The sequence below is a fragment of the Amblyraja radiata genome, chromosome 2 (assembly GCF_010909765.2).
Source record: "Amblyraja radiata isolate CabotCenter1 chromosome 2, sAmbRad1.1.pri, whole genome shotgun sequence".
Classification (NCBI taxonomy): Eukaryota; Metazoa; Chordata; class Chondrichthyes; order Rajiformes; family Rajidae; genus Amblyraja; species Amblyraja radiata.
This window is the reverse complement of record NC_045957.1, coordinates 19,282,506-19,309,606: the sequence shown is the minus strand read 5'-3', so window position 1 is coordinate 19,309,606 and position 27,101 is coordinate 19,282,506. Positions and strand designations below refer to the sequence as shown.

The following is a 27,101-nucleotide window of genomic DNA, read 5'->3' as shown; positions in this document are numbered from 1 at the left end:
GGAGAAGTTAAAATGATTAACAACCGTGAACTGCAGCAGTCCTTGGTGGACAGGGCGAAAATGTTCGGTGCAGCAGTCACCTAGTCTGGTCTCGCCAATGTAGAGGAGGTTACCTCGGGAGCACTAAATGCCATTGACAAGATTGGAAGAGATGCAAGTGAATCTCTGTCTCAGCTAGAAGGGCTGTCGGTGTCCCTGGATGAAAGTGAAAGAGGGGTAGGGACATGAATTACACCTGCTGCAGTCGCTGGGGAAAATGCCTGGGGAGGCAGCGTTGGGTGGGGAGGGATGGTGGGAGATCATAGAGTGGTTTTGAAGAAACAGGAAAGGGATGGGGATGAGAAGATGTTTACCCTACTCTTTCCTCTTCCCCCGTCCTCTTCCACCTATATCCCACCATGCGTCTTTATATTTCACCCCCCCCCCCCGTTCCTTCCTTATCCGACACCCTTTTTTGTCAATTTCACCTCCAACCTTTGCCACTCTCTCTACCCATCTGCTAGTCCCCCACCTATACCGTATTCACCAATCACTTGCCAGACTTTTCTCCCTCTTACAACTTTGCCAGCTTTCTTCCCCCCCCCCCCCCCCCCATCCCTCCTCTCCTGCCCCCCCCCCCTGCCCACTCTGTCAATCTGAAGAAGGGACTTGACTCAAAATATCATCTTGTCCATTTCCCTCCACAGATGCTGGTTGACCTGCTGAGCTCCTCCAACTTGTTTTTTCCTTAAGATCCCAGCAACTATAAGTCCCGGACTACTGTTGATTCTTTGTATCCCGCCCCCTTGGAGTTCATAATCATCTATTGTTCTACCCCGTGACCCATTATAGCAATCTCCCGATCCCTCCATGATCCTCGACCACACACAAACCAAGATTGCAACCCAGCTCAGATGTTCAACAATTCCCCAATTGCCGACAGCAACCAACACATCTCTGCTTCTAGTTTAGTTTAGTGATACAGCATGGAAACAGGCCCTTCATAACACCGAGTCTATGCCAATCACCCATACACTAACACCATAGTTCGCACTTCGGGGCAATTTACAGAAGCCAATTAACCTACAACTGTGCTTTACCAGAGTGCTGGCACAGACAACTGTGCAGGACTCCTATAGACGTGTTTTTCCCTTATACTGTACCATTGCAGACTCGTGCTATAATGCTGGCCATTGTTGAGGTCTGATTCTAAGCCATGTCTACAAATACAATGGTTTTCTTTCTTGATTATGTTCATTTCCACCCCACAAGTCATTCAACAGTCCATTGCTAAGTCAAGAATAATTGGCTTGATGCTGTTAAATGTTGTCAGATATGATCTCTCTTTTATAGTGCGCCTCATTTGTGTAGCTTTATACGAGTGTATATAGTTATTCGTTATTCTCCCTCAAGTCAGTAGAGGCCATGGTCCTTTTTGAGTGCTTATCGACGACAATGCTTTGATCTAGGGCAGACAGGACTTTGGTTGATCTCTGTAAGGCCTGTGGCTGCAAACATGTACATTCATCTCATTTACAGAAAAGAAATAAACATCCATTGTGATGACATTTGGTTTACTTCTTTTATGTTTGCTAAGATATAGCAAGTGAGGTAAAACTTGAGCGAAACTTTAGCAAGAGAAAAAAAAGATCCAAGCAAGAGAAACAATCACACACTTTAAAAAACAATAAGGAAAATAAATTGTGTCTGACTTTAGGCTCAACTGCAGCATATGGCTGTTGTACTCAGATGTGAGGAATATTGTGAGATTCTGTTAACTTATTATATAGAACACACAACAGTACAGAGCGGGAACAAGCCTTTTCAGCGCAGAGTGCTGTGGAGAACATGATGCCAAGAGCAAATCTCCTCTGCCTGCACTTGATCTATATCCCTCCATTCCTTGCATATCCATTTGTCTAAAAAGTATATAAAAATCTTAAGGGATCAGACAGGTTAGATGCAGGAAAAATGTTCCTCATGTTGGGGGAGTCCAGAACCAGGGGTCACAGTTTAAGAATAAGGGGTATCTCGTGGCGCAGTGATAGAGTTGCTGCCTTACAACAAAATGCAGCGCCGGAGACCCGGGTTCGATCCCGACTACGGCCACTGTCTGTACAGAGTTTGTACATTCTCCCCGTGACCTGCGTGGGGTTTTTCCGAGATCTTCGGTTTCCTCCCACATTCCAAAGACATACAGGTTTGTAAGTTAATTGGCTTGATAAATGTAAAAATTGTCCAGTATAAAATTGTCCAACTTCCAGTATAGTCCCTGGTGGACTCTTCAGAAGGTACAACGTACAAAGTAGGCCATTTAGGACTGAGATGAGGAAAAACTTTTTCACCCCGGGAGTTGTGAATCTGTGGAATTTTCTGCCACAGAAGGCACTGGAGGTCAATTCACAGGATGTTTTCAAGAGAGTTAGATATAGTTCTTAGGGTTAACATAATCAAGGGATATGGGGAAAAAGCAGAAATGGGGTACTGATTTTGGATGATCAGCCATGATCATATTGAATGGCAGTGCTGGCTCGAAGGGCGGAATGGCCTACTCCTGAACCGATTTTCTATGTTTCTATCCAAAAGTCTCTTAAAAGCTGCTATCATATCTTTCTTAACCATCAGTCCCCTGCAGCATGTTCCAGGCACTCACCACTCTCTATGTAAAAGACTTGCTCCATACATCTATATACTATTAAAACTCTGTGTGTATGTGCGGGTGTGTGGGTGTATGTCATATTTTTGGGCTTTGATTTGTTACCCCCCACACACTCACTAATTTGTGTTTTTTGGAGAGCCCGGCTCTCCTCCAAAAACGCCGAGATTCTCACCATTTCGCTAGCGATTTCACTTCCTCCACTGCCTATCAACCATATCTGTGCCATTTATATACTTCCATAAGATCTTACAGTAACCTCTGGCATTCCATAGAAAACAATCCCAGTCTGTTTGTGCTCTCCCTGGAGCTAATATCCCCTAATCCAGGCATCATTCTGGTAAACCTCTTCTGCACCCTTTCCAAAGCCTCAAGTCCCTGTTAAACCGAGGTATCTTATTTTTGATCAGCCTACAATAAGGTTTTTAACAAATGTCTTACCAAAATCCATGTAGACAACATCCTCCACCCTACCCTAATTGATTATCTTCATCATCTCCTCAAAAAATTCGATCAAGTTATTAAGACACGAAGCCAGGCCGACTGTCCCAAATTAACCAATTATCTCCAAAATGGGAGTAAATCCTATTCCAAAGGATCCTCTCCAATAGCTTCCCTGCCACTGATGTGAGGCTCACCAATCCCTAATTCCCCGGATGCCCCCTACCTCCTATCTTAAACAAAGGAACAACATTAACAACTATCCCGCCCTCCGGTACCTTCTTGCCTGTGGCTAGAGAAGATGCAAAGATCTTCATCAAGGATCCCACAATCTAATTTGTTGTTTCTCTCAATAACTTGACTATCAGGTCCTGGGGATTTATCCACCTTAATGCTCTTCAAGAGCCCAACAACCTCCTCCTTCTTAATCTGCAACAGCCCTTACATATTAGTATTCTCCACACTGAACTCACTATCCTCCATGCCCTCCAACCTGGTGAAAATGCAAAGAAAATGCATCTCGCCTACACCCGCAGACTCTAGTTACAAAGCTCCTCCTTTATTTTTGAGTAGTCATAACTTTCCCTCGTTACCATTTTATTTTTTGAACGTAGATGCCACAAACACCATCAATGATGGTAATAAGCGGAGTCCTTACATACAGTTTAACCAGAGTGGAACCTGGAACAATCATGATTCAAATTAACTAAGGAAGTGGTTTATTTGTTAAAAACTAAATCACATTAACCCAAATCAAGTAATTCATAGTTAAGAGAAAACTACCAAACAACAATGTCTGAGTTTGCAGCCAAATTGAGAAAATAACAACATGCACTGGAGACAAGTAGCAAAACGCTGTTCCAGGGAAACCAAGCATTATATATTTATATTTAGAAAGGATGTTACTGCTGTGAAGGGAAACAGATGCAGCCTGAATGTTGGTTCAGCCAAGGAATGTGACACATATGTGGTTTACAATACAATACAATACAATACAAATTTATTGTCATTTGAGCCCCAGTGAGACTCAAACGAAATTTTGTTTCCACAGCCATACAAACAAAAACAATGTCCTACAGACACACACACAATTAAGTTCACACAAACATCCATCACAGTGAACCCACTGTGATGGAAGGCAAAGTCTTTTCTCTCCCCTGCTCTCCATTTCTCTCCCGATGTCCAAGCCCCAGGCGGGCGATGATAAGTCCCACGGCCATTTTAGGCCGTGCCGGGCGATTTACGGCCCCGCTCCCGGTCTAGAAGTCTCGAAGTTGGAGCCCCCGGCGGGCGCTGTAATGTCCCACGGCCATGAAGCCGTGCCGGGTGATGTACTTCCCTGCTCCGGGTCGTTCCAACCCCACGACACGGGCTGGAGAAGTCGCGTTGCGGGAGCTCTGGGAAGCGGTCTCTCTCTCCCCCCGGACCCGCGAGCTCCCGGTGTCCCAGTCCACCGGACCTGCGGCTGCGGTGCTGGAGCCTCCGAGCCCCAGGAGTCGAGTCGCAGCAGCGAGTCACCACCGCTCCCCACGTTCCGAGGCCGGCCAGCCCCACGATGGTGAGTAGTCCGCACCTCCGCAGTCTCCCGAGCCCCCGGGTCGTTCAGGTTGGAGGCCGCTCCACGGTGCTAGGCCCCAACGACAACGGAGACCCGACAGGGAAAAGGTCGGGTCTCCCGAACAGGGAAGAGATTTCAAACAGTTTCCCCCCCCCCCCGCCCCCCACATATACACATTTAAGAACCAGTATTAAAAAACACCAAACACTACATTTAACTAGACAAAAAATAAAAAAAGACAGACAGGCTGTAGGAGCCGCTGCAACGAGTCGCGCCGCCACCAGGGTCCCTCTTTGGGACTACGTTTAAAAGACTACGTTGCTACAACATGGCCCCACCAAGTCGGTGCCAACCACCATATTACCCGTTCACACGTGTTCTACGTTATCCCTCTTTCACTACGTGATCCATTCCAGACAAACTTGGGACAATTGACAAAGGCTAATTAACCTACAAACCTCCACATCCTTGGGAGATAGGAGGAAACCGGAGCCTCGAGAGGAAACCCATGCAGTCACGGGACAAAAACATGAATTTATCAGAGGGTCCTGTTGGCGGGAGGGAGAACAAAGAGGGACCCGGGAGTGGGTGGGGAGGGGGGGGGGGATGGGGGTCGCTGAGCGCAGAAAACAAAGATCATTTGGACTATAATGAATCAGTAACAGATATGTGGCGAATCTTTGCGTACTTGTGTATTGTAATGGCCCTGTCTCATGGTGCGAGTCCACCCACGAGTGATCCCGAGTGAAAGAAAAAAAATCACACTTGTTGTTGTCTACGAGATTACAAGGTTACGAGATTACAAGTTCCCACGTGTATGTGTAAGTTTGCCGTTTACTTCTCATTTCGGCGATGTACCAAGTTCCTATCTCGAGTTACCAAGTTCCACTCCCGAGTTACTCTTGAACCAACCGTGAATGAAGGTATGTTTTAAGTATCAAATAGAGGAGCTGGACAGCATCTCACACAGTAAGTATATTCTGATTCAGTATTGAAAGTTATTCAATTTCAGAACTTAAAAAAACTAGGCAGGATCTCGGCCCCGCACTCGCTGCCATTGTGCAGCCAGGAGGTGATGAAACAGTGTTAAAGAAGACAGCTCCATCCTGCGGCTTTGAGTTAAAGATAGAATTCAGCGCGGCCGCATCTATTGATATGACCTACAAAAAGGAAATGCGCACCATCCAGTGCCAGAGCAGTTATACTTATGATTTGTTTGAAACACGCATCACGTAGTTAGAAGACCAGTGGGCGGAGGTTTGCTATATTTTAATTGAATTTACTGCCAGGTCTACACACTGCGGGGAGACGGGAGATGGCAGGCGTCATTAATCTGTCTGGGGTGACAAGGCTCTTGGGTTAGGCTGGGATGATTCTCTGCTCTCATCTCTCTCTTTCTGTGTGTGCATTAGCAGGGGGAAGAGCGGTCTACCTCGCTGGGGCACAAGACCTCTGCCGCCTGCCCCTTGCAGCCATCAACTTGTTTGTTCCTTTGGTTCCTTCATCTGCCCTGCTCCAGCTCTCTGCCCAGTTTTCTCTTGGAAATGTTGCTTCCACCGCTGTAATGAGGAGGAGTCTGGCTGGCTGGCTTGGTGGGTGGGTGGGCGAGAGGGAGGGAGGGTTAATGGGTACAAACCACCGAATCCATTCTCAAAAGTCGGGCAGAGCCGTGTAGAACTCATATTTCTCTCTGCTTCATATACGTGGGAATTCTCTCAGTATGGTCACTTTTCCCGCGTCTACCAAAGACTACCAAAGTGTCTGCCCACACAGTTAGTGCACCTCTCCTGCACTTGTCTCACGTACTAAGTCACCCCCCCCCCCCCCCCATCTTTCCTTCCCAACTCCAGTCCCGTCCCGACCCCCTGGGAAACTGAAGGGAATGACAATCAACTGCCACGGATACAAATAATGTCATACACAAGAAAGGGCAGATGCTGGTTGACAAAAAGTGAACACACAGTGCTGGAGCAACACAAAGACACAGCAACATTTTGGAAACATCATCCCTTCACCCATTCCTTCTCTCCAGAGATGCTGCCTGTCCCGCTGAGTTAAAGAGTCACTATGGTAAACTCACGGGCTACTAGGTTCTTACAACGAGTTTAAAAGTTTAAAATTTTTACTTCAAGAGTAAATTTGACTCGTGGAAATCTTTCATCATGTTGAAAGATTTTCACGAGTTAACAAGTTTCCCAAGGACCTGCCGTTAGCGTTACATGCCCGGATAATCAGCAGCAGCTGTCTGCCTCAGAGCCAGGCTCAGCGCCCAGGCCTCGTATCCTTGGCGCAGCCTCAGGCTGTTGCGCGGGCCCAGAGCAGCAGCAGCAGCTGTCGGCCTCAGAGCCAGCCTCAGTGCCCAGGCCACGGATCATCGGTGTGGCCTCTCCCCACTCTCGGAGCCAGCCGCCACTGCTACAAGGATGTGGAGGTTTGTAGGTTAATTAGCCTTTGTAAATTGTCCCAAAGCGGCGGATTCCCGCGGGCCCAGAGTAATGGTAAAATGGAAATAATGTTACCTGTTTCGCCATTGTGAAAAAAAAATGGCGAACTGAATTCAGGAAAGGCCCCAACTGCGCAGGCGTGGCTGAGGACCTGTTGGGTGAATACGCGCATTGGGAACTCTTCCCCAAACTGCGAATGCGTGGGTGGGGGTGCTGTTTTAAGTTGTTTTTTTAACCTTAATAATTTTTAAAATATACCATCAATCTGAACAAAATTTGTTTCATTTACAGCACAGGACAATGGTGAATAAGGTGGGGCAAAAATTGTAGCATTATCATGTACCATTTTTGTGCAAATAGAGGTTCAACGCAAACCTGCAAACAAACAAGATGAGAGTTTTAGTAATATATAGATAGACTAGAGCAATTGGGCCCCGTTCCCCCAACACAATATTTCACCACTTACCCGTTCCCCCAATGCAACCCGCTTCCACCATTCCCAAAATGCAACCCATTCCCTCAACGCAATATTCCACCATTCATCCATAGCCCCCAACTGCACAGGTGTGGCTGATTTCCCCTCCTCCCCAACATTCCCCCCCCTGCCCTCGTCATCCTCCCTTTTCACTTCCCTCTCCTACTCCCCTCCTCCACTCCCTCCGTCACTTCTCCCTCCCTCTCCTTTCCCCTAACGTCATTCACTCAATCCCTTCCCTCCATAATCTCTCTCCCCTCCCTACCCGCCTCCTCTACCTCTATTTACCCACTCCTCACATCTCCCCTATCCCACTCCCCCACTAAACACAATGTTTAAATAACATTTCTCCTCCTCCCCTCACGCACTCCCTCCCTCTCCTTACAACAATGTAACAAATCTCTCATTACACTGGGCAGTTTATGTAAGTGAGATCCCATTGTGACATCATACGTTGCTAACTGCCAGTGGAGCACTGGTGAGGGGCAGTTTATGTAAATTAGATCCCATTGTGATATCATAGCTGCTGACTGCCAGTGCAGATGAAGGATTTTTCGCTAAGTGGGATTTTGAAAAGTTAAAAATGTGAATAACTTGTAAAGTATAACACCAATCTGAACAAAACTTGATAAAAACACACTACAGGACAATTGTGAACAAGGTGGTCCAAAAAATTGTAGCGCTATCGTGTACCATTTTGGCGTAGTTCAGGACATGAATCACAGACAGACAGGCAGACTCACAAACAAACACAATCAGACTTTTACTAATATAGATAGATGAAGTACATGGGGAAACCTCATATTGGTTAGCTTACAATCCGATGGTATGAACATTGAATTCTCCAATTTAGGTAGCCTTTCCCCCCATAAATCCCCATTCTTTCCCCTCTCCCCCTCCCCCCTGTGCCCCACCTGGCCTCACACCTTTCTCCCCCCCCCCCCACTCTCTTCTGGGGCTAATTGAAATGTTAAACATTGAAGTGGAGCTCTTGGGATAACATATTCAAAAAGCCTGTACATAACTAGATACTGAGTGGGAGCACCAGAGAGTGAATGAATGGGAACACAACCAATGCGTTTCCACCAGGAGAATATTCCATCAAAGAATTGGCCACGGGGGTCTGAGTGCTCAGAAAACCACTTTTACTTAAAGTAAATGCAATCACTTATAACTCAGCCGCACCAAATACTGATGTTCAAAATCTAAAGTCACAAGTGTTTTCCCAAGATCCATGTTAAACTGATGTAACAAAAGCAAATATATCTTCGAAAGGTTGCAGAAGACGCAACTTCAAAAGTTCACTGTGTTTAAATTGCAAATACAGGTTTGGATAGTGAAAGCTGCAGATTGAGATCCAGTCCATCTGTGAATATTAACTCTCCAGTGCTCCCTGTTAACATTGGACATCAGAAGTTCATGCTGGCCCTTAACATAAACAATAGACAATAGGTGCAGGAGTAGGCCATTCGGCCCTTCGAGCCAGCACTGCAATCCATTGTGATCATGGCTGATTATTCCCAATCAGTACCGCTTTCCTGCCTTCTCCCCATATCCCCTGACTCCGCTATCTTTAAGACCCCTGTCTAGCTCTCTCTTGAAAGTATCCAGAGAACCAGCCTCCACCGCTCTCTGAGGCAGAGAATTCCACAGACTCACAACTCTCTGTGTGAAAAAGTGTTTCTTCATCTCCGTTCTAAATGGCTTATGACTTATTCTTAAACTGTGGCCCCTGGTTCTGGACCCCCCCCCCCCCCAACATCGGGAACATGTTTCCTGCCTCTAGCATGTCCAAACTCTTAATAATCTTATATGTTTCAATAAGATACCCTCTCATCCTTCTGTATTCCAGAGTGTACAAGCCCAGCCGCTCCATTCTCTCAGCATATGACAGTCCCGCCATCCCGGGAATTAACCTTGTAAACCTACGCTGCACTCCCTCAATAGCAAGAATGTCTTTCCTCAAATTAGGGACCAAAATACATACATATCATCGTTGAAAACATTAGCGACGCAGTGGCGCTGGTTTCCAGTGACCCTTAACGTAAATCTAAACTGCCCTTGAAATCACTCCAGCTTGTGGATATGGTTTAGTTCCTTTGAGATGTCAGTGCCTTGATAATTTAAAATGTTATCTCACTCTGAGTTTACATTAACCCATCTTTTTGTTGCTATTTTCAAAGCAGTTCCTTGGCGGAGACCATTATTCGATACATATTCATCAAGAATTTCCATACGTCAGCTATCTCATGCATGGCCACTCATATTTGCACACCCATAGCGACCCTTGGACTAGGACACTGAGAATCCTCTGTTCCTCTGCATCTCGCTTATCCAAGGCTGTACCATTTTATTGGTTATGTCCCACAAATGCACCAAAATCTTAGTGAGATTAAATTCCATCAGACATTACTTTGTCTCCATTACAATTTGATCGATATCTACATGTATCATATGACAACCCTCCTTAGTGTTAACAACGCCACAATTTTTACATCACCTAGATAGGGTGATGTAAACACCCAACATACTTCCCATATTCACATCCTAATAATTCCAGTAAGTAAGAAAGAGTAAGGGTCCCAGCATTGATCCCATGCAGAGTACCACTGGTCTCAAGCCTCCAACCACAGAGATAAACCCTCCGCCTTCATCTTTTGTCTCCTATAAAAAAGTAAATTTTGGATCCAATTTTCCAATTTGTCCTGTTTCTCGTGGGAAAGTCTTCTTGTAAAGTGCCCTCCATAATGTTTGGTACAAAGACCAATCATTTATGTATTTGCCTCTGTACTCCACAATTTCAGATTTTTAATAGAAAAAAAAATCACATGTGGTTAAAGTGCACATTGTCAGATTTTAATAGCTTGTTGTCTGCAATTCACAGACATCATCAGTTGCTGGATGTCTTCTCTGATGATGCTCTACCAGGCCTGTATTACATCCATCTTTAGCTTATGCTTGTTTTGGGGGCTAGTCCCCTTCAGTTTTCTCCTCTGCATATAAAAAGCATGCTCAATTGGGTTCAGATCAGGTGATTGACTTGGCCACTCAAGAATTGCCCATTTTTTAGCTTTGAAAAACACCTTTGTTGCTTTAGCAGTACGTTTGGGATCATTGTCTTGCTGTAGAATGAACTGCCGGCCAATGAGTTTTGAGGCATTTATTTGAACTTGAGCAGATAGGATGTGGCTATACACTTCAGAGTTGATTATGCTACTCCCATTCAGCAGTTGTATCATCAATGAAGATAAGTGAGCCAGTACCTTCAGCCGCTATACATGCCCAGGCCATAACACCCCACCACTGTGTTTCACAGATGAGGCGGTATGCTTTGGATCTTGGGCAGTTCCTTCTCTTCTCCATACTTTGCTCTTGCCATCACTCTGATATAAGTTAATCTTCATCTCATCTGTCCACAAGAACTTTTCCAGAACTATGGTTGCTCTTTTAAGTACTTCTTGACAAACTGTAACCTGGTCATCCTAGTTTTGCAGCTAACCAGTGGTTTGTAACTTGCAGTGCAGCCTCTGTATATCTGTTCATTAAGTCTTCTGCAGACAGTGGTCATTGACAAATCCACATCTGACTCCTGTAGGGGTGCTGAGCAAGAGGATTTCTTGGAATGTATGCGGGATAGTTATCTAAATCAACATGTAGAGGAACCAACGAGAGAGCAGGCTATTTTAGACTGGGTATTGAGTAATGAGGAAGGGTTAGTTAGCAGTCTTGTTGTACGTGCCCCCTTGGGCAAGAGTGACCATAATATGGTTGAGTTCTTCATTAGGATGGAGAGTGACATTGTTAATTCAGAAACAATGGTTCTGAACTTAAATAAAGGTAACTTTGAGGGTATGAGACGTGAATTGGCCAAGATTGACTGGCAATTAATTCTAAAAGGGTTGACAGTGGGTATGCAATGGAAGACATTTAAAGACTGCATGGATGAACTACAAAAATTGTTCATCCCAGTTTGGCAAAAGAATAAATCAGGGAAGGTAGTACATCTGTGGATAACAAGGGAAATCAGGGATAGTATCAAAGTGAAGGATGATGCGTACAAATTAGCCAGAAAAAGCAGCATACCGGAGGACTGGGAGAAATTCAGATACCAGCAAAGGAGGACAAATGGCTTAATTAGGAAAGGAAAAATAGATTATGAAAGAAAACTGGCAGGGAACATAAAAACTGACTGCAAAAGTTTTTATAGATATGTGAAAAGAAAGAGATTAGTTAAAACAAATGTAGGTCCCTTGCAGTCAGAAACAGGTGAGTTGATCATGGGGAACAAGGATATGGCGGACCAATTGAATAACTACTTTGGTTCCGTCTTCACTAAGGAAGACATAAATAATCTGCCGGAAATAGCAGGGGACCGCGGGTCAAAGGAGTTGGAGGAATTGAGTGAAATCCAGGTTAGCCGGGAAGTGGTGATGGGTAAATTGAATGGATTAAAGGCCGATAAATCCCCAGGGCCAGATAGGTTGCATCCCAGAGTACTTAAGGAAGTAGCTCCAGAAATAGTGGATGCATTAGTAATAATCTTTCAAAACTCTTTAGATTCTGGAGTAGTTCCTGAGGATTGGCGGGTAGCAAATGTAACCCCACTTTTTAAGAAGGGAGGGAGAGAGAAAACGGGGAATTACAGACCAGTTAGTCTAACATCGGTAGTGGGGAAACTACTAGAGTCAGTTATTAAAGATGGGATAGCAGCACATTTGGAAAGTGGTGAAATCATTGGACAAAGTCAGCATGGATTTACAAAAGGTAAATCATGTCTGACGAATCTTATAGAATTTTCGAGGATGTAACTAGTAGCTTGGATAGGGGAGAACCAGTGGATGTGGTGTATCTGGACTTCCAGAAGGCTTTCGACAAGGTCCCACATAAGAGATTAGTATACAAACTTAAAGCACACGGCATTGGGGGTTCAGTATTGATGTGGATAGAGAACTGGCTGGCAAACAGGAAGCAAAGAGTAGGAGTAAACGGGTCCTTTTCACAATGGCAGGCAGTGACTAGTGGGGTACCGCAAGGCTCAGTGCTGGGACCCCAGCTATTTACAATATATATTAATGATCTGGATGAGGGAATTGAAGGCAATATCTCCAAGTTTGCGGATGACACTAAGCTGGGGGGCAGTGTTAGCTGTGAGGAGGATGCTAGGAGACTGCAAGGTGACTTGGATAGGCTGGGTGAGTGGGCAAATGTTTGGCAGATGCAGTATAATGTAGATAAATGTGAGGTTATCCATTTTGGTGGCAAAAACAGGAAAGCAGACTATTATCTAAATGGTGGCCGACTAGGAAAAGGGGAGATGCAGCGAGACCTGGGTGTCATGGTACACCAGTCATTGAAAGTAGGCATGCAGGTGCAGCAGGCAGTGAAGAAAGCGAATGGTATGTTAGCTTTCATAGCAAAAGGATTTGAGTATAGGAGCAGGGAGGTTCTACTGCAGTTGTACAGGGTCTTGGTGAGACCACACCTGGTGTATTTCGTACAGTTTTGGTCTCCAAATCTGAGGAAGGACATTATTGCCCTAGAGGGAGTGCAGAGAAGGTTCACCAGACTGATTTCTGGGATGTCAGGACTGTCTTATGAAGAAAGACTGGATAGACTTGGTTTATACTCTCTAGAATTTAGGAGATTGAGAGGGGATCTTATAGAAACTTATAAAATTCTTAAGGGGTTGGACAGGCTAAATGCAGGAAGATTGCTCCCGATGTTGGGGAAGTCCAGGACAAGGGATCACAGCTTAAGGATAAGGGGGAAATCCTTTAAAACCGAGATGAGAAGAACTTTTTTCACACAGAGAGTGGTGAATCTCTGGAACTCTCTGCCACAGAGGGTAGTCGAGGCCAGTTCATTGGCTATATTTAAGAGGGAGTTAGATGTGGCCCTTGTGGCTAAGGGGATCAGAGGGTATGGAGAGAAGGCAGGTACGGGATACTGAGTTGGATGATCAGCCATGATCATATTGAATGGCGGTGCAGGCTCGAAGGGCCGAATGGCCTACTCCTGCACCTAATTTCTATGTTTCTATGTTTCTATGTTTTCTGATCTGTTGGACAGGTGTTTGGGGATTTTTACTTTATTACAGAGATAATTCTTCTGTCACCAGCTGTGGAGGTCTTCCTTGGCCTGCCAGTCCCTTTGCGATTAGTAAGCTCATCAGTGCCCTCTTTCTTCTTAATGACTTAATTCCAAACAGTTGATTTTGGTAAGCCTCAGGTTTGGCTGATGTCTCTCCCAGTGTTATTCTTGTTTCAGTCTCATAATGGCTTCTTTGACTTTCATTGGCACAACTGTTGATAAGCAGCAATACAAGTTTCCAAAGGTGATGGAAAGACTGGAGGAAAGACTAGAGCTCTCTTGTACCTGCATTAATGAGGCATTTAAACACACCTGAGCAATTACAAACACCTGTGAACCAATGTGTCCCAAACTTTATGGTGCCCTGAAATGCGAGGACTATGTATAAACACAGCTGTAATTTCTACATTCTACAAAATTTATAAAAAATACCCTTTAATAAAATCTGACAATGTGCACTTTAGCCACATGTGATTTTTTCTATTGCAAATCTCAAATTGTGGAGTACAGAGGCAAATAAATAAATGATGGTTTTTTGTCCCAAACATTATGGAGGGGATTGTAGAATAGTGCAGCACAGGAACATGCTCTTTGACACACAAGGTCCATAGCGAATATAATGCCATGTTAAACTAATCTCAGTCTACATATGATCCATATCTATCCATTTCCTGCATATCGTGTACTAATTTAAAATTCTCTTACATTTTGCTTTATCTTTTAATAGTAATTTATTATGGATTAAGCTTAGCTAGAATGATCAGATTTAACTGTAAAATGATGACAAATATCACATAGACACTAAATATCATAATTTACTGTCCTAATAATTTCCACAGAGTATAGCAATTTTAAACAATAAGTCATCTGTCATCTCACCCGCTACCAGCTAAAATTAAAAAATCTTAAGAACGACAATGATCCCCTCCCTTGCTTCTAATGGGTGACTCGGATACATTTCATCCAGCCCTGAGAATTTATCTACTTTAATTTCTGCAAAAACATCTAATACCTTCTGCTATTAAATTATAAGATTTTCTTGAATTTCACCACTACTCTCCCCGAAATCTCCAACTACAAACTTCTTGTCCTTGGCAATGTCAGATGGGAAGTATCTGAGGAAGGCTCCCAACCAAAACGTCACCTATTCATGTCCTCCACAATGCTGCCTGACCCGCTGAGTTACTACAGCACTTTGGGTCTTCTTTTGTAAACCAGCTTCTGTAGCCCCATGTGTCCACAGTATACATCATTACCCTACATATATTCTTTACTCCGTAGGCTTCATGTGTATAAGGCATTTCATTACACCCTGGTGTAAATGACTATAAACTGATCTGAATCTGAAGTATTCATTTAGGACCTCACTTATGGCCTTTGGCTCCATCCACATTTTGCTATTCTTGTCCTCTGTGCTCCCTACTCTTTTCCTGCTTGCCCTCTTACCCTTAATATACTTAACAAATGACTTGGGATTTTCCTTAATCTTGTCTGGCAGTAAATTCTGTGCACCTTATTTTCTCTTAAAGGTACCTCCCCATATCCATAGTCCTTGATACCCCTTGACATCCAGGAATTACTGTCTGTACCTTTAATGCTCATGAGAGCAGGTTGGTCCTGAACACATTATTTTACCATTAATGCCTCCCACTTGTGGAGACATATGAAATTAGCTCTCCAAATTTACAGAATTATGATTATTATCCCTGAAATCTTAGTCTATTGGCACTCCAACCATTTGTCTTTCAATATTCCCCAAGATTAGGACTAGTATTGCCCCCTTCTCTATCCCTTCAGCCACTCATTTATCCAACTTATCCTCCTACTTCTATACTGACGAGCATGTGGCACTGAAAATTATCCAGAGATGCCTGTTCTGCTGTCAAGGCCAGTAACACATCTGCCTAGATTTATGTTGCAGGACCTCATCCCTCCTTTTACTTTAATTCTTTTTTTTTTAACCAAATGTGAACCATGACCTCTGGCTATTTACCCTCTGGGTTTAGAATGCACGGCAACTGTTCTATGACATCCTTGACCCTGGCACCAGGGAGGTAAAACACCCCTCCTTGGTATTCTGGTCCTGTTACTCCTGAGCAGCCGGTGATTCTGGCTTGGCAAGCACAGCAATTAGAACAGTGCCTTTCAACTTCAAACCAAAGCTCCCAAGCCACCATTTGCAGTAAGTAGTGCCTTTCAACTTCAAGCCACCATTTGCAGTAAGTAGTACCTTTCAAATTCATGCCACCATTTGCAGTAAGTGGTGCCTTTCAACTTCAAGCCAATGCACCCAAGCCACCATTTGCAGTAAGTAATGCCTTTTAACTTCAAGCCATTGCATCCAAGCCACCATTTGCAGTAAGCAGTGCCTTTCAACTTCAAGCCAAAGCAACCAAGCCACCATTTGCAGTAAGTAGTGCCTTTCAACGTCGCCAATGCACCCACGCCCCCATTTGCAGTAAGTAATGCATTTTAACTTCAAGCCATTGCACCCAAGCCACCGTCTGCAGTAAGTAGTGCCTTTCAACTGCAAGCCAAAGCAACCAAGCCACAATTTGCAGTAAGTAGTGCCTTTCAACTTCAAGCCAATGCACCCACGCCCCCATTTGCAGTAAGTAATGCTTTTTAACTTCAAGCCACTGCACCCAAGCCACCATTTGCAGTAAGTAATGCCTTTTAACTTCAAGCCATTGCATCCAAGCCACCATTTGCAGTAAGTAGTGCCTTTCAACTTCAAGCCAAAGCAACCAAGCCACCATTTGCAGTAAGTAGTGCCTTTCAACGTCGCCAATGCACCCACGCCCCCATTTGCAGTAAGTAATGCATTTTAACTTCAAGCCATTGCACCCAAGCCACCGTCTGCAGTAAGTAGTGCCTTTCAACTTCAAGCCAAAGCAACCAAGCCACAATTTGCAGTAAGTAGTGCCTTTCAACTTCATGCCACCATTTGCAGTAAGTGGTGTCTTTCAACACCAAGCCATCATTTGCAGTAAGTGGTGTCTTTCAACTTCAAGCCACACCCAAGCCACCAATTGCAGTAAGTAGTGCCTTTCAACGTCAAGCCAAAGCAACCACCACCATTTGCAGCAAGTAGTGACTTTCAACTTCAAACCAAAGCTCCCAAGCTACCATTTGCAGTAAGTAGTGCTTTCAACTTCAAGCCAAAGCACCCAAGCCACCATTTGCAGTAAGTAGTGCCCTTCAACTTCATGCCACCATTTGCAGTAAGTGGTGTCTTTCAACTTCAAGCCACACCCAAGCCACCATTTGCAGTAAGTAGTCCCTTTCAACATCAAACCAAAGCAACCAATCCACCATTTGCAGTATGTAGTGCCCTTCAACTTCAAGTCACCATTTGCAGTGTGTCTTTCAACTTGAAGCCACACCCAAGCCACCATTTGCAGTAAGTAGTGCCTTTCAACTTCAAGCCAAAGCAACCAAGCCACCATTTGCAGTAAGTAGTGCCTTTCAACCTCATGCCACCATTTGCAGTAAGTAGTGCCTTTCAACTTCAAGCCACAATTTGCAGTAAGTAGTGCCTTTCAACTTCAAGACAATGCACCCACACCCCCATTCGTAGTACGTAATGCATTTTAACTTCAAGCCATTGCACCCAAGCCACTATCTGCAGTAAGTAGTGCCTTTCAGTTTCAAGCCAAAGCAACCAAGCCACCATTTGCAGTAATAGTGCCTTTCAACTTCAAGCCAAAGCTCCCAAGCCACCGTTTGCAGTAAGTAGTGCCTTTGAACCTCATGCCACCATTTGCAGTAAGTGGTGTCTTTCAACATCAAGCCACACCCAAGCCATAATTTGCAGTAAGTAGTGTCTTTCAACTTCAAGCCACACAAAAGCCATCATTTGCAGTAAGTGGTGTCTTTCAACTTCAAGCCACACCCAAGCCACCATTTACAGTAAGTAGTGCTTTCAACTTCAAGCCAAAGCACCCAAGCCACCATCTGCAGGAAGTAGTGCCTTTCAACTTCAAGCCAAAGCAACCAAGCCACCCTTTGCAGTAATAGTGCTTTTCAACTTCAAGCCAAAGCTCCCAAGCCACCATTTGCAGTAAGTTGTGCCTTTTAACTTCATGCCACCATTTGCAGTAAGTGGTGTCTTTCAACTTCAAGCCACACCCAAGCCATCATTTGCAGTAAGTAGTGTCTTTTAACTTCAAGCCACACCCAAGCCATCATTTGCAGTAAGTGGTGTATTTCAACTTCAAGCCACACCCAAGCCATCATTTGCAGTAAGTAGTGCCTTTCAACCTCATGCCACCATTTGCAGTAAGTAGTGCCTTTCAACCTCATGCCACCATTTTCAACTTCAAGCCAGAGCACCCAAGCTGCCACTTGCAGTAAGTAGTGCCTTTCAACTTCAAGCCACACCCAAGCCACCATTTGCAGTAAGTGGTGCCTTTCAACTTCATGCCACCATTTACAGTAAGTGGTGTCTTTCAACTTCAAGCAACACCCAAGCCACACCCAAGCTACCATTTGCAGTAAGTAGTGCCTTTCAACTTCAAGCCAAAGCAACCAAGCCACAATTTGTAGTAACTAGTGCCTTTCAACTTCAAACCAAAGCTCCCAAGCCACCATTTGTTGTAAGTAATGCATTTTAACTTCAAGCCATTGCACCCAAGCCACCATCTGCAGTAAGTAGTGCCTTTCAACTTCAAGCCACACCCAAGCTTTAGAACCAATAGTCATTTTTTTGCAATCTTTAGAACCAATAGAGACATTTTTTGCAAGCTTTAGAACCAATAGACATTTTTTTGCAAGCTTTAGAATCAAAAGACACTTTTTTTGCAAGCTTTAGAACCAATAGACATTTTTTGCAAGCTTTAGAACAAATAGAGACACTTTTTGCAAGCTTTAGAACCAATAGAGACACTTTTTGCAAGCTTTAGAACCAATAGACTTTTTTGCAAGCATTGTAGAACCAAAAGAAACACTTTTTGCAAACATTTTAGAACCAATAGACACTTTTTGCAAACATTTTAGAACCAATAGACACTTTTTGCAAACATTTTAGAACCAATAGACACATTCTGCAAGCATTTTAGAACCACTAAGTACACTTACATTTGAGTAGACATGTGTTCAGTGTTATTCACAGCTCAGAGAAACGTGCCCCTCTGCCTTCCTCCATCTTGAAGAGACTGTGTGGCAGACCACTTCCTGGTTTTATAGTCCCTCCCCCCTGCCGCCAGCGGGGGCAGCAGAGAGAATGGGGAATTTTGTAAAAACATTAATATCTCTGTCATTTTTAATCAACGGGAAAACTCCTCGACACACATGTGGCAGAGGGGGGCTCTGAGCAAGGTGGCCAAAAATGACGGCCGTAGGTGGTGGCGTTCTCTCGGAAATCGCAGCACAGATGGCCAAAACCGGTCAAGAACAGACTTTTTGTAATATAGATTATAATAAGGTTATTTTGTTCCCAGCTACAGAAATTTCCAGCAAATGTACCCTGCCACGAGAACGAGGAATATGCCGTGCTTTCCTTCGAAGGTATTTCTACAACATCAAGACGGGAATGTGTGAGCGGTTTGTGTATGGGGGATGCGATGGCAATGCTAACAACTTCAATGACCTATATTCCTGCCAGCTGGAGTGCAATCCAAGTTTATGTAATTCTTTCATTTTTTTGTCTTTATTTCAAATTGAATAATGCTTTTGGGCATAAAGAAAGTTTCCATAATTTACATATTATTTTGTTACAGTGGTTCCCTCATTCTGCAAGAAACCCAAAGATAGAGGAGCCTGTAAGGCTGATATCCCACGGCTTTACTTCAACCCAAATGCATATCGTTGTGAGAAGTTCAGCTACACGGGTTGTGGTGGAAATGATAACAACTTTTCTACTCTTAAAGCTTGCCGAAAGATTTGCCGACCACGTAAGTCAAGCATTCCCTAATACATTGTGGCCTGGGGAGGTACCTTCAGATTAGGAGATCAATTGGGAAATCAGGAAGGAAGTTGTATGCCAGTTTTATGCGTGACTGATCGGTGCGTAGCAGAGAATGTGGATTGAGAGAGAAATCGTGGACAACAATGTTGGGAAGATCAGGTATTGTGCGGAGGTCAGGGAGTGTGGGAAGGTCACCAAGTGTGGGGTCAGGGGATGTATGGAGATCTGTGGAGATCGGTGGGAGGGGAGATATGGGGTGGGGTTCCAGGACGGTGTGAGGTGGTCAGGGGGTGGGAAGGTCAGGGAGTGTCGGGATGTCAGGTGATGCGAGGAGGTCAGGGAGCATGGGAATGTCAGGGGCGCAAGGAAATCAGGAAGTGTGGGGTCGGGGCGTAGGAGGGCCAAAGAGTGTGGAGATCAGGGGTGTGGGGATGTCAGGGGGTTAGGGGAGGTCAAGGAATGGAAGTACAGGGAGTGTGGGGAGTACAGGGAGTGTGGGGAGTACAGGGAGTGTGGGAAGTACAGGGAGTGTGGGGAGTACAGGGCATGTTCGAAGATAAGGGGGATGGTGAGATCAATGGGTAGAGGAATACAGGGAATATGGGAAGTACAGTGGGTGAGGGGACAGGGGGTGTGGGGGGGTTTGAGGATGTGAGGATCAGGGGTTTGGGGAGGACAGAGGATGCGAGGAGATCAGCGGGTACAGGGAGAATACAGAGTGTGGAAATGTCGGAATGTTGGAACTGGAAGCAAGTAAGATTATCAGGCTGTGGGACACATTCCTGACCCTCTGGACCCACAGCAGTCCTCTAAATGCATATTTTGGTCTCCGATCACGTTTTGGATTTCCCAAGCCAGGGGAAACATGTCTGAGAAAAGCAGGGAAGTGAGAAGACTGTAACAATTGAGGCACTTCACCTCTTCAAAACTGTTACTGGTCAACCCATGCCACAGAGTAGATTAGTTTCCCATCCATCTCGCATTCCTAATGAAGCTAAAAATGGGTAGATGTGAAGCATATTGTAGATGTTTAATGTCAGTTGACCCCAAAATGTTCTCGTGAATAGAGGAAAGATCAAATTATTCCCCTTATCCAAGTGTATAATTTTCCAGTAACCAATTGCAATTTATTTGTCAAGAAATTTGCACCACCAAACTAGATTCTTATGGGCCTGTCCCACGTAGGTGATTTTGCAGCGGACTGCCGGCGACTGTTAAGTTGCCGGCAGTCGCCTGAAAAACCGGCAACTGGAACGGCAACTGTCAGAGTAGAACACACACACACACACACACACACAAACACATCGCTTCCTTCACAAGCCCGTTATGCAGATGGGGGACAGGGAAAGAGGGGGGAGCGCTGTCCAAAATATTTACACGGTGTAAAGCCAAGGTGAATCAGACACACAATGAACAGGAAGGTTGGCGCTGTAAAAAAACGGCTAAAGCACAGTGTTACGGTAAGTCCTTTAAAAGAGGGGGGAGAAGGAGGGAGAAGGAGTGGAGACAAATAAGGTTGTATCATAAGGTGTGAAAACAAATTATAGAATCTCTCATCTCTGTATCACTGCTAATCGTGGAGATATACCACACGAAAAATTATATAAAAATTAGTAATGCAAACTATAAATTTCAATGCAAGGAATAGGTCAAGATGGAATATAATGTCCCTTCTTTTCTGCAATTAGAAATACATAAAATAATATCACACCATGTGACAAGAACAAATTAATAATAGTAATCAAGGATGGTATTGTTGTGCATCAAAACCCTGTGCTGAGAATGGTCTTCTGGCCTGTATGTGGGACTGTTATGGTTCGTTTCATTTCAAACAGACAAAAACACAATAAAATTAGTAATCAAGTAGTAAAATCTTAATTTCGCCAGGCGGATGTGGTAGTAACTCTTACAGTATGTAGATACAGACTATACAGAGCAACTCTATCCCCACACAAAGGGGTAATGTTTAATCAGATATATTTATACCCCAATAATCAGCGATTCAGCAATACTTTATCTCACAGAGCATTGTACAGCCCCTTGCTTCTTAAGATTGACAGGTTCTTCCGAGAAAGGACGGGTTAGCCCATATATGGTCATGATGAGGAGGCTATTTTTCTGCAAATCAAGCATTTGGGTTTTTTACTTTATTGACGCACATTATAATCTTATAGAGCGAGGGTAGGAGCCAAGAGTCTGAACATTCCCTTGATTGTTTTGCTCTATGTTATAAACATTCATGTTTTGTGCTGTTATCTCGCTAGTGGAAGAATGGCGAAAACATATTTGTTAGCCTTGCAAGTGTAATAGGAGAAAGGTGAAAAGCCATTCTTGCTTCTAATTCTACAGCTGAATCCATTTTTGTAACTTTAAATTTTTTAAACTTTCTCAGGATAACATCCAGACATTGATCTTTTATAGTCCATTCATTTTATGAATTATTCTCAGTTCTGTGTTAAACACCTAGCTTCAGGTAAAAGCCCAATAAGTTAGAAATCGGAGGTGCAAAGGGACTTGGGAATGCTGGTGTAGAATAATGATAGTGTACGTCAAATCGATAGTAATTTATTTAGATAGCATTTATTTAGATAGGACAAGAATATAAAACAGGGATGTAATGCTGATGCTTTATACGCAACTTTATAAGCAGGCATTGGAGAGGGTCCAGAGGAAGTGTACAAGAATGATCCCAGGGATATTTGGATTAACATGATAAGCATTTGACAGCACGAGGCCTGTACTTGCTGTTTAGATGAGGGGGGACCTCCATGAAACTTACTGAATAGTGAAAGGCCTGGATAGAGTGGATGCAGAAAAAATGTTTCCACGTGTGCGGGAGCCTCAGAATAAAAGGATGGATCTTTAGAAAGGAGAAGGGGAGAAATTTCTTTCATCAAAGGATGGTGAATCTGTGCAGGTAAATGCATATTTTTAAGGTGGAGGTTCTTGATTGGTATGGGTATCAGGGGTTATGGAGTGAAGGCAGGCGAATGGGGTTGAGAGGGAAAGAAAGATCAGCCATGATTGAATGGCCTAATTCTGCTCCTATGACTTATGAACATGAATTATGAAGTGGCTGTATCCCATTTCAAGCTGCTTACACAATGTATATTACAATGGCATTGCCTTGCATGTAAGCTGTTCATTATGTATAATCAGTTTTCACTTACAGAAATTGGATTACGCATTAACACAAACATCTAAGGACAGAAATAATCAACTATTTAAAAATATATATTTTCAGACAGGGAGTATGGTTAACAAAGACTGCTTTGTAAATGACAGACCGTTTGCACACTGTAATCTGTTGAAAAACAAGAAACAAGTCTCTAAGATCATTCTGGACAATGATAATTGAGGTCCACAGATTCCTTAGGCTGGGATAGGTGAGATAAGAAACAGACAGTTACAGATAACCCTGTCATGCAAGTGTGAAATGCTTGTTGTAGGACAAAAGTCTCTACATTTTTAGTTCTGAGTGAGGACAGAAAATGTCTGCATGAAATCTTGAAATCATATCAGTGGAGGTAATAATATCTGATCACGACTGAATTGAAGTAACAAATATTGATTCCATGTCCCTTATCTCCAAGGTGTGTAACTAGCCTGTTGCTTGCCCACAGAATGCATTGCAGTTGGATTTTAAAGAGTCGAGTTGTTTCAGAATGAATGTTGTACAAACTGCATATTAGTTCTTCAATGTTTCTTTAGTGTATATATAGGTTCATACACGATGCAAGCTGATCTATGGTGCCCATTTTTCCACTTCTGCCAATAATTGTCCCAATTATACAGACTCAGCTCATCCATGCCGACCAAGTTGCCTACCTGAGTTAACCCCATTTGCCTGCATTGGACCATATCAGTCTTAACATTTCCTATCCATTACCTGTGCAGATTTATTTTTCAAATATTGAACTGTACATGCCTACAATACTTCCTCTGCACCTCATTCCATCATTCACTGTGTCAGATCCCCTTTAAATCTTTCCCCTCTCACCTTAAACCCATTCCTTCTAGTTCTAGGTTCCCCTATCCTGGGAAAAAGACTGTAACTTTCTACCCTATCTATTCCTCTTATAATTTTGTCACCTTTAAAAAGTCACTCCTCAGTCTTCTTTACTCCAGAGTAAATGGTCCCAGTCTGTCCGATTTCTCCTTGCTCTCCAGTCCAGGCACCATCATAGTTAATCTCATTTGTGGCTTCTCTAGCTTGATCACATGTTTCCCAGTGTGCAGTGACCAGAACAGTGCTCAATACTGTAGTCAAGCCAACATTTTGTACAATTGTAAAATGACGTCCCAACTATTATACTGGGTGCCAAGACCAATAAAGGCAAACTTGCCATAAGCCTTATTCAGCCTGTGAACCAATATTGCCACTTCCAGGGAACTATGTACTTGTACCCCCTCAGTCTCCTGTTCTACCACACTCCCCCGGGCCCTGCCATTCACTGTGTATATATATTTGTTCAACTTAATTTCCACCTGGCGTTCCTTTGCCCATTTTCCCAGTTGATCTAAATTCTTTTGTATCTTAAGACAACATTTTTCACTGCCCATGATATCATTAGTTTTGGCGTGATCTGAAAACTTACCAACTTACTAAATTGCTCAGAAACAGCTTCTTCCTTTCAATTATCAGGCGTCTGAACGGTTCTTCCATAAACTAGTTTCCTGTCCGATTCACCTCTACCCCATTGTGGACATTGGACATTGTCTATGGGACTGATGCTAAAAACTATATTCTGTACTTTCCCTTTGCTTTATCCATTCTACTTGACTTTGACTAGATTGTATTTATGTTTAACATTATCTGATTTGATTGGGTAGCATTCAAAACAAATCTTTTCACTGTACCTCAGTACAATGCGACAATAATAAACCTAAACCGAATCATGCCACCTCTAATATCATCCAAATCATTGATAAATATAACAAACAATAGGGGACTACTAAGCACATTCCCTGTGGCACATCACTAGTCACAGCTCTCCAATCTGATAAGAAACCATCCACTATTATCCACTGCCTCGTACTACCAGTCCAATTGTTTATCCAATTGGCAATATCATGCTGAATCCCATATGTTCTAACCTTCGGGGCAGCCTAGCATGCGGGACCCTGTCAAAGGCTGTGCTTAAGTCAATGTAGACAATATTTACGTTCAATCACCTTGGTCACCTCTTCAAAAATTTCAATCAAATTTGTGGGACTTGATTTCCCACACATAAAACTATGTTAACTATCTCTAATCATTCTTTAATTTCTGTACCCTCTAACCAGAAAACTGAATACAAGTGCTAGGCCACAACTGATATATAACTAAAATGTGGCATCACTATAAAAACGGCCAGCTGCAATAAAGACAAAAGGGAAACACTTTTTCCAACAATGGGAAGAGACCAGTAGAACTTAACCCTCACCGGCTATGTTGAAGATGTGAGCAGCTGGAGAATTATGCCCAGGCTCAGAATGCACAATGAAAGTGGTTTAATTGCCTACTCGGGTCAAGAAAGTGAATCTATAAACCAAATGCGATGCTACAAGCTTTGTATTTTCTCATTTGTTGGAGTTGCCTGTCGCATCACTTCTCATGCAGAAAAAAATTGCTCGCATTCATGCTTGACATTCAATTCGTACAAGAACCCTTTTACAGGGAGATAGTTCTGCCTCAGGAAGTGCTCAACATTGTTACATTGTTTGTAGATGTTTCACAGAAAAAGCAAATGTTGTACCACATTATATCTGGAGTGGCAAGAAGTGGGCAAGTTCCTCAGGGACAATTTCTCCTCTGTTTACCTGTGGAGAAAAACACGAAGATTAGGAAACTTGGAACAGTTATGGGGCTTTTTCACGGGGCGAGTTGACGCAAGATGTCACCAGAGTGAAGAGGTCGTGTTCCAGCACGAGTCTCGCACGATATAACGGGTGTAGATAAAGAGTTCCCACGGTACTCGGCATTTCTGTTATTTGTGCGAGTGACTTGTCCGTTTCCCGAGCTTTCGCGTTAAATCTTGAATGAACATCGTGAACTACACGTGACACAAATGATGTAACTTTTATTTTCACACACTATATATATCCTCCCTTGGTTGAATTGGCTAATTTGGAGACATATTTTACTGTGTATGTGGGAGACACAGATGGACTGAGCACAGTACCTCGGTCTTACTGTGTGTGGGAGAGGGGGAGAAAGAGACGTACACTCACAGAGGCAGAGTCTCTCAGCCTGTGTAAGAGGGAGGGAGAGAGAGAGAGAGGCACACACAAGGTGGATGTAAAATCTCACCTGCCTGTTTCAGTGACAGACACCCGCCGCCAGTAAATGAAGACACCCCCATCTGTCTCCCCCTCCTCTCCCTCGACTCCCCCACCTTTTCCCTCCCAACTCCAGTCCCGTCCCGACCCCCTGGGAAACTGAATAGAGCAACAATATAGATATAGAAACTGAAACAATATAGAAACTGAATAGCGCAACATGGCAAAAACATCTCTGACACGCTTTACCCCCTTTCTTTGAGATTTTCTGGGAGCCATCTCTGCAAGTGTTCCTGTTAAAAAGATTATCCAACAATGACAATTAGGTGGGACGTCCTCGAAGGACACATGTTCCCTTGTCGATATTGAGACCACCTGTTTTACTCACCTTCTGTCCCCTCTGTCCAGCTTCCGGTTTTACCGTTCGCAGGAGTTCCCACGCGCTATATCTCTAAAATCTGAAGTTAGGTAATGTCTAAAGGAACTGCAGACGCTGGTTAATGCTGGTTAATACGCACAGAAGGACACAAAATGTTGGTGTAACTCAGCAGGTGAGTCAGATCTGGGAAGAAAAACATAAAAAGCTGGAGTAAGTCAGCGGGTCAGGCAGCATCTCTGGAGAAAAAGAATAGGTGGCGATTCGAATCGGAACCCTTCTTCAGACAGCCTAATCGGAATTGAGTCTGAAGATGTGTCTCGTCCCGAAACATCAGCTTTTTTTCTCCAGAGATGCTGCTTGACTCGCTGAGTTACTCCAGCTTTTTGTGTCTGTCTTCGGTTTAAACCAGCATGTGCAGTTCACTCCTTACACGGGTCTCTGTACAACATTGATTGGTAACGTTCCGGACCCCTGGACCCGAGGACTCCGACCTGTATCTCTCAAAGAAGTACATGTGAAAAATTTCTCACGGACCATAAAAATGCGTAACCTTTCAGTAAACTCCCTTTTAAAGTCCCTTTTAAAGATTATAGTTATTTTCTTGAATCTCATTAACATAACTCATGAATAAGTTGATGTCCATATGCGGATGCAAATCTTTATTTTTATTTATTTTTTAAATTCAATCCCACAGAAGATAATTTTTACTCACCTTCTGTCCCCTCTGTCCAGCTTCCGGGTTCACCGTTCGCAGGAGTTCCCACGGTACCCGCAAGAGTTATTACGGATATTGCACTGGCCACTACGTTCATATAATGTTGCAATACTCAACCACAAGTGTACAAGTCAATCTTGGAGAAATTCAAACTTTCTTGAATTTTCTCCTGAGTGACCAAGTTACACGATGACC

At 43.7% G+C, this 27,101-nt stretch overlaps 1 protein-coding gene across 2 annotated transcripts in view; it reads left to right on the top strand.

Annotated features, from left to right (window-relative positions):
* The window catches only part of tfpi2 (tissue factor pathway inhibitor 2), a 75,951-nt gene that overhangs the window by 40,592 nt on the left and 8,258 nt on the right, over positions 1-27,101 (top strand). For both annotated transcript variants that reach the window (XM_033042695.1, XM_033042686.1), the window contains 2 exons: positions 19,085-19,270; positions 19,364-19,537. In XM_033042695.1, coding sequence (XP_032898586.1) covers positions 19,085-19,270; positions 19,364-19,537 — 360 coding nt within the window. The remainder of the gene's footprint in view (positions 1-19,084; positions 19,271-19,363; positions 19,538-27,101) is intronic.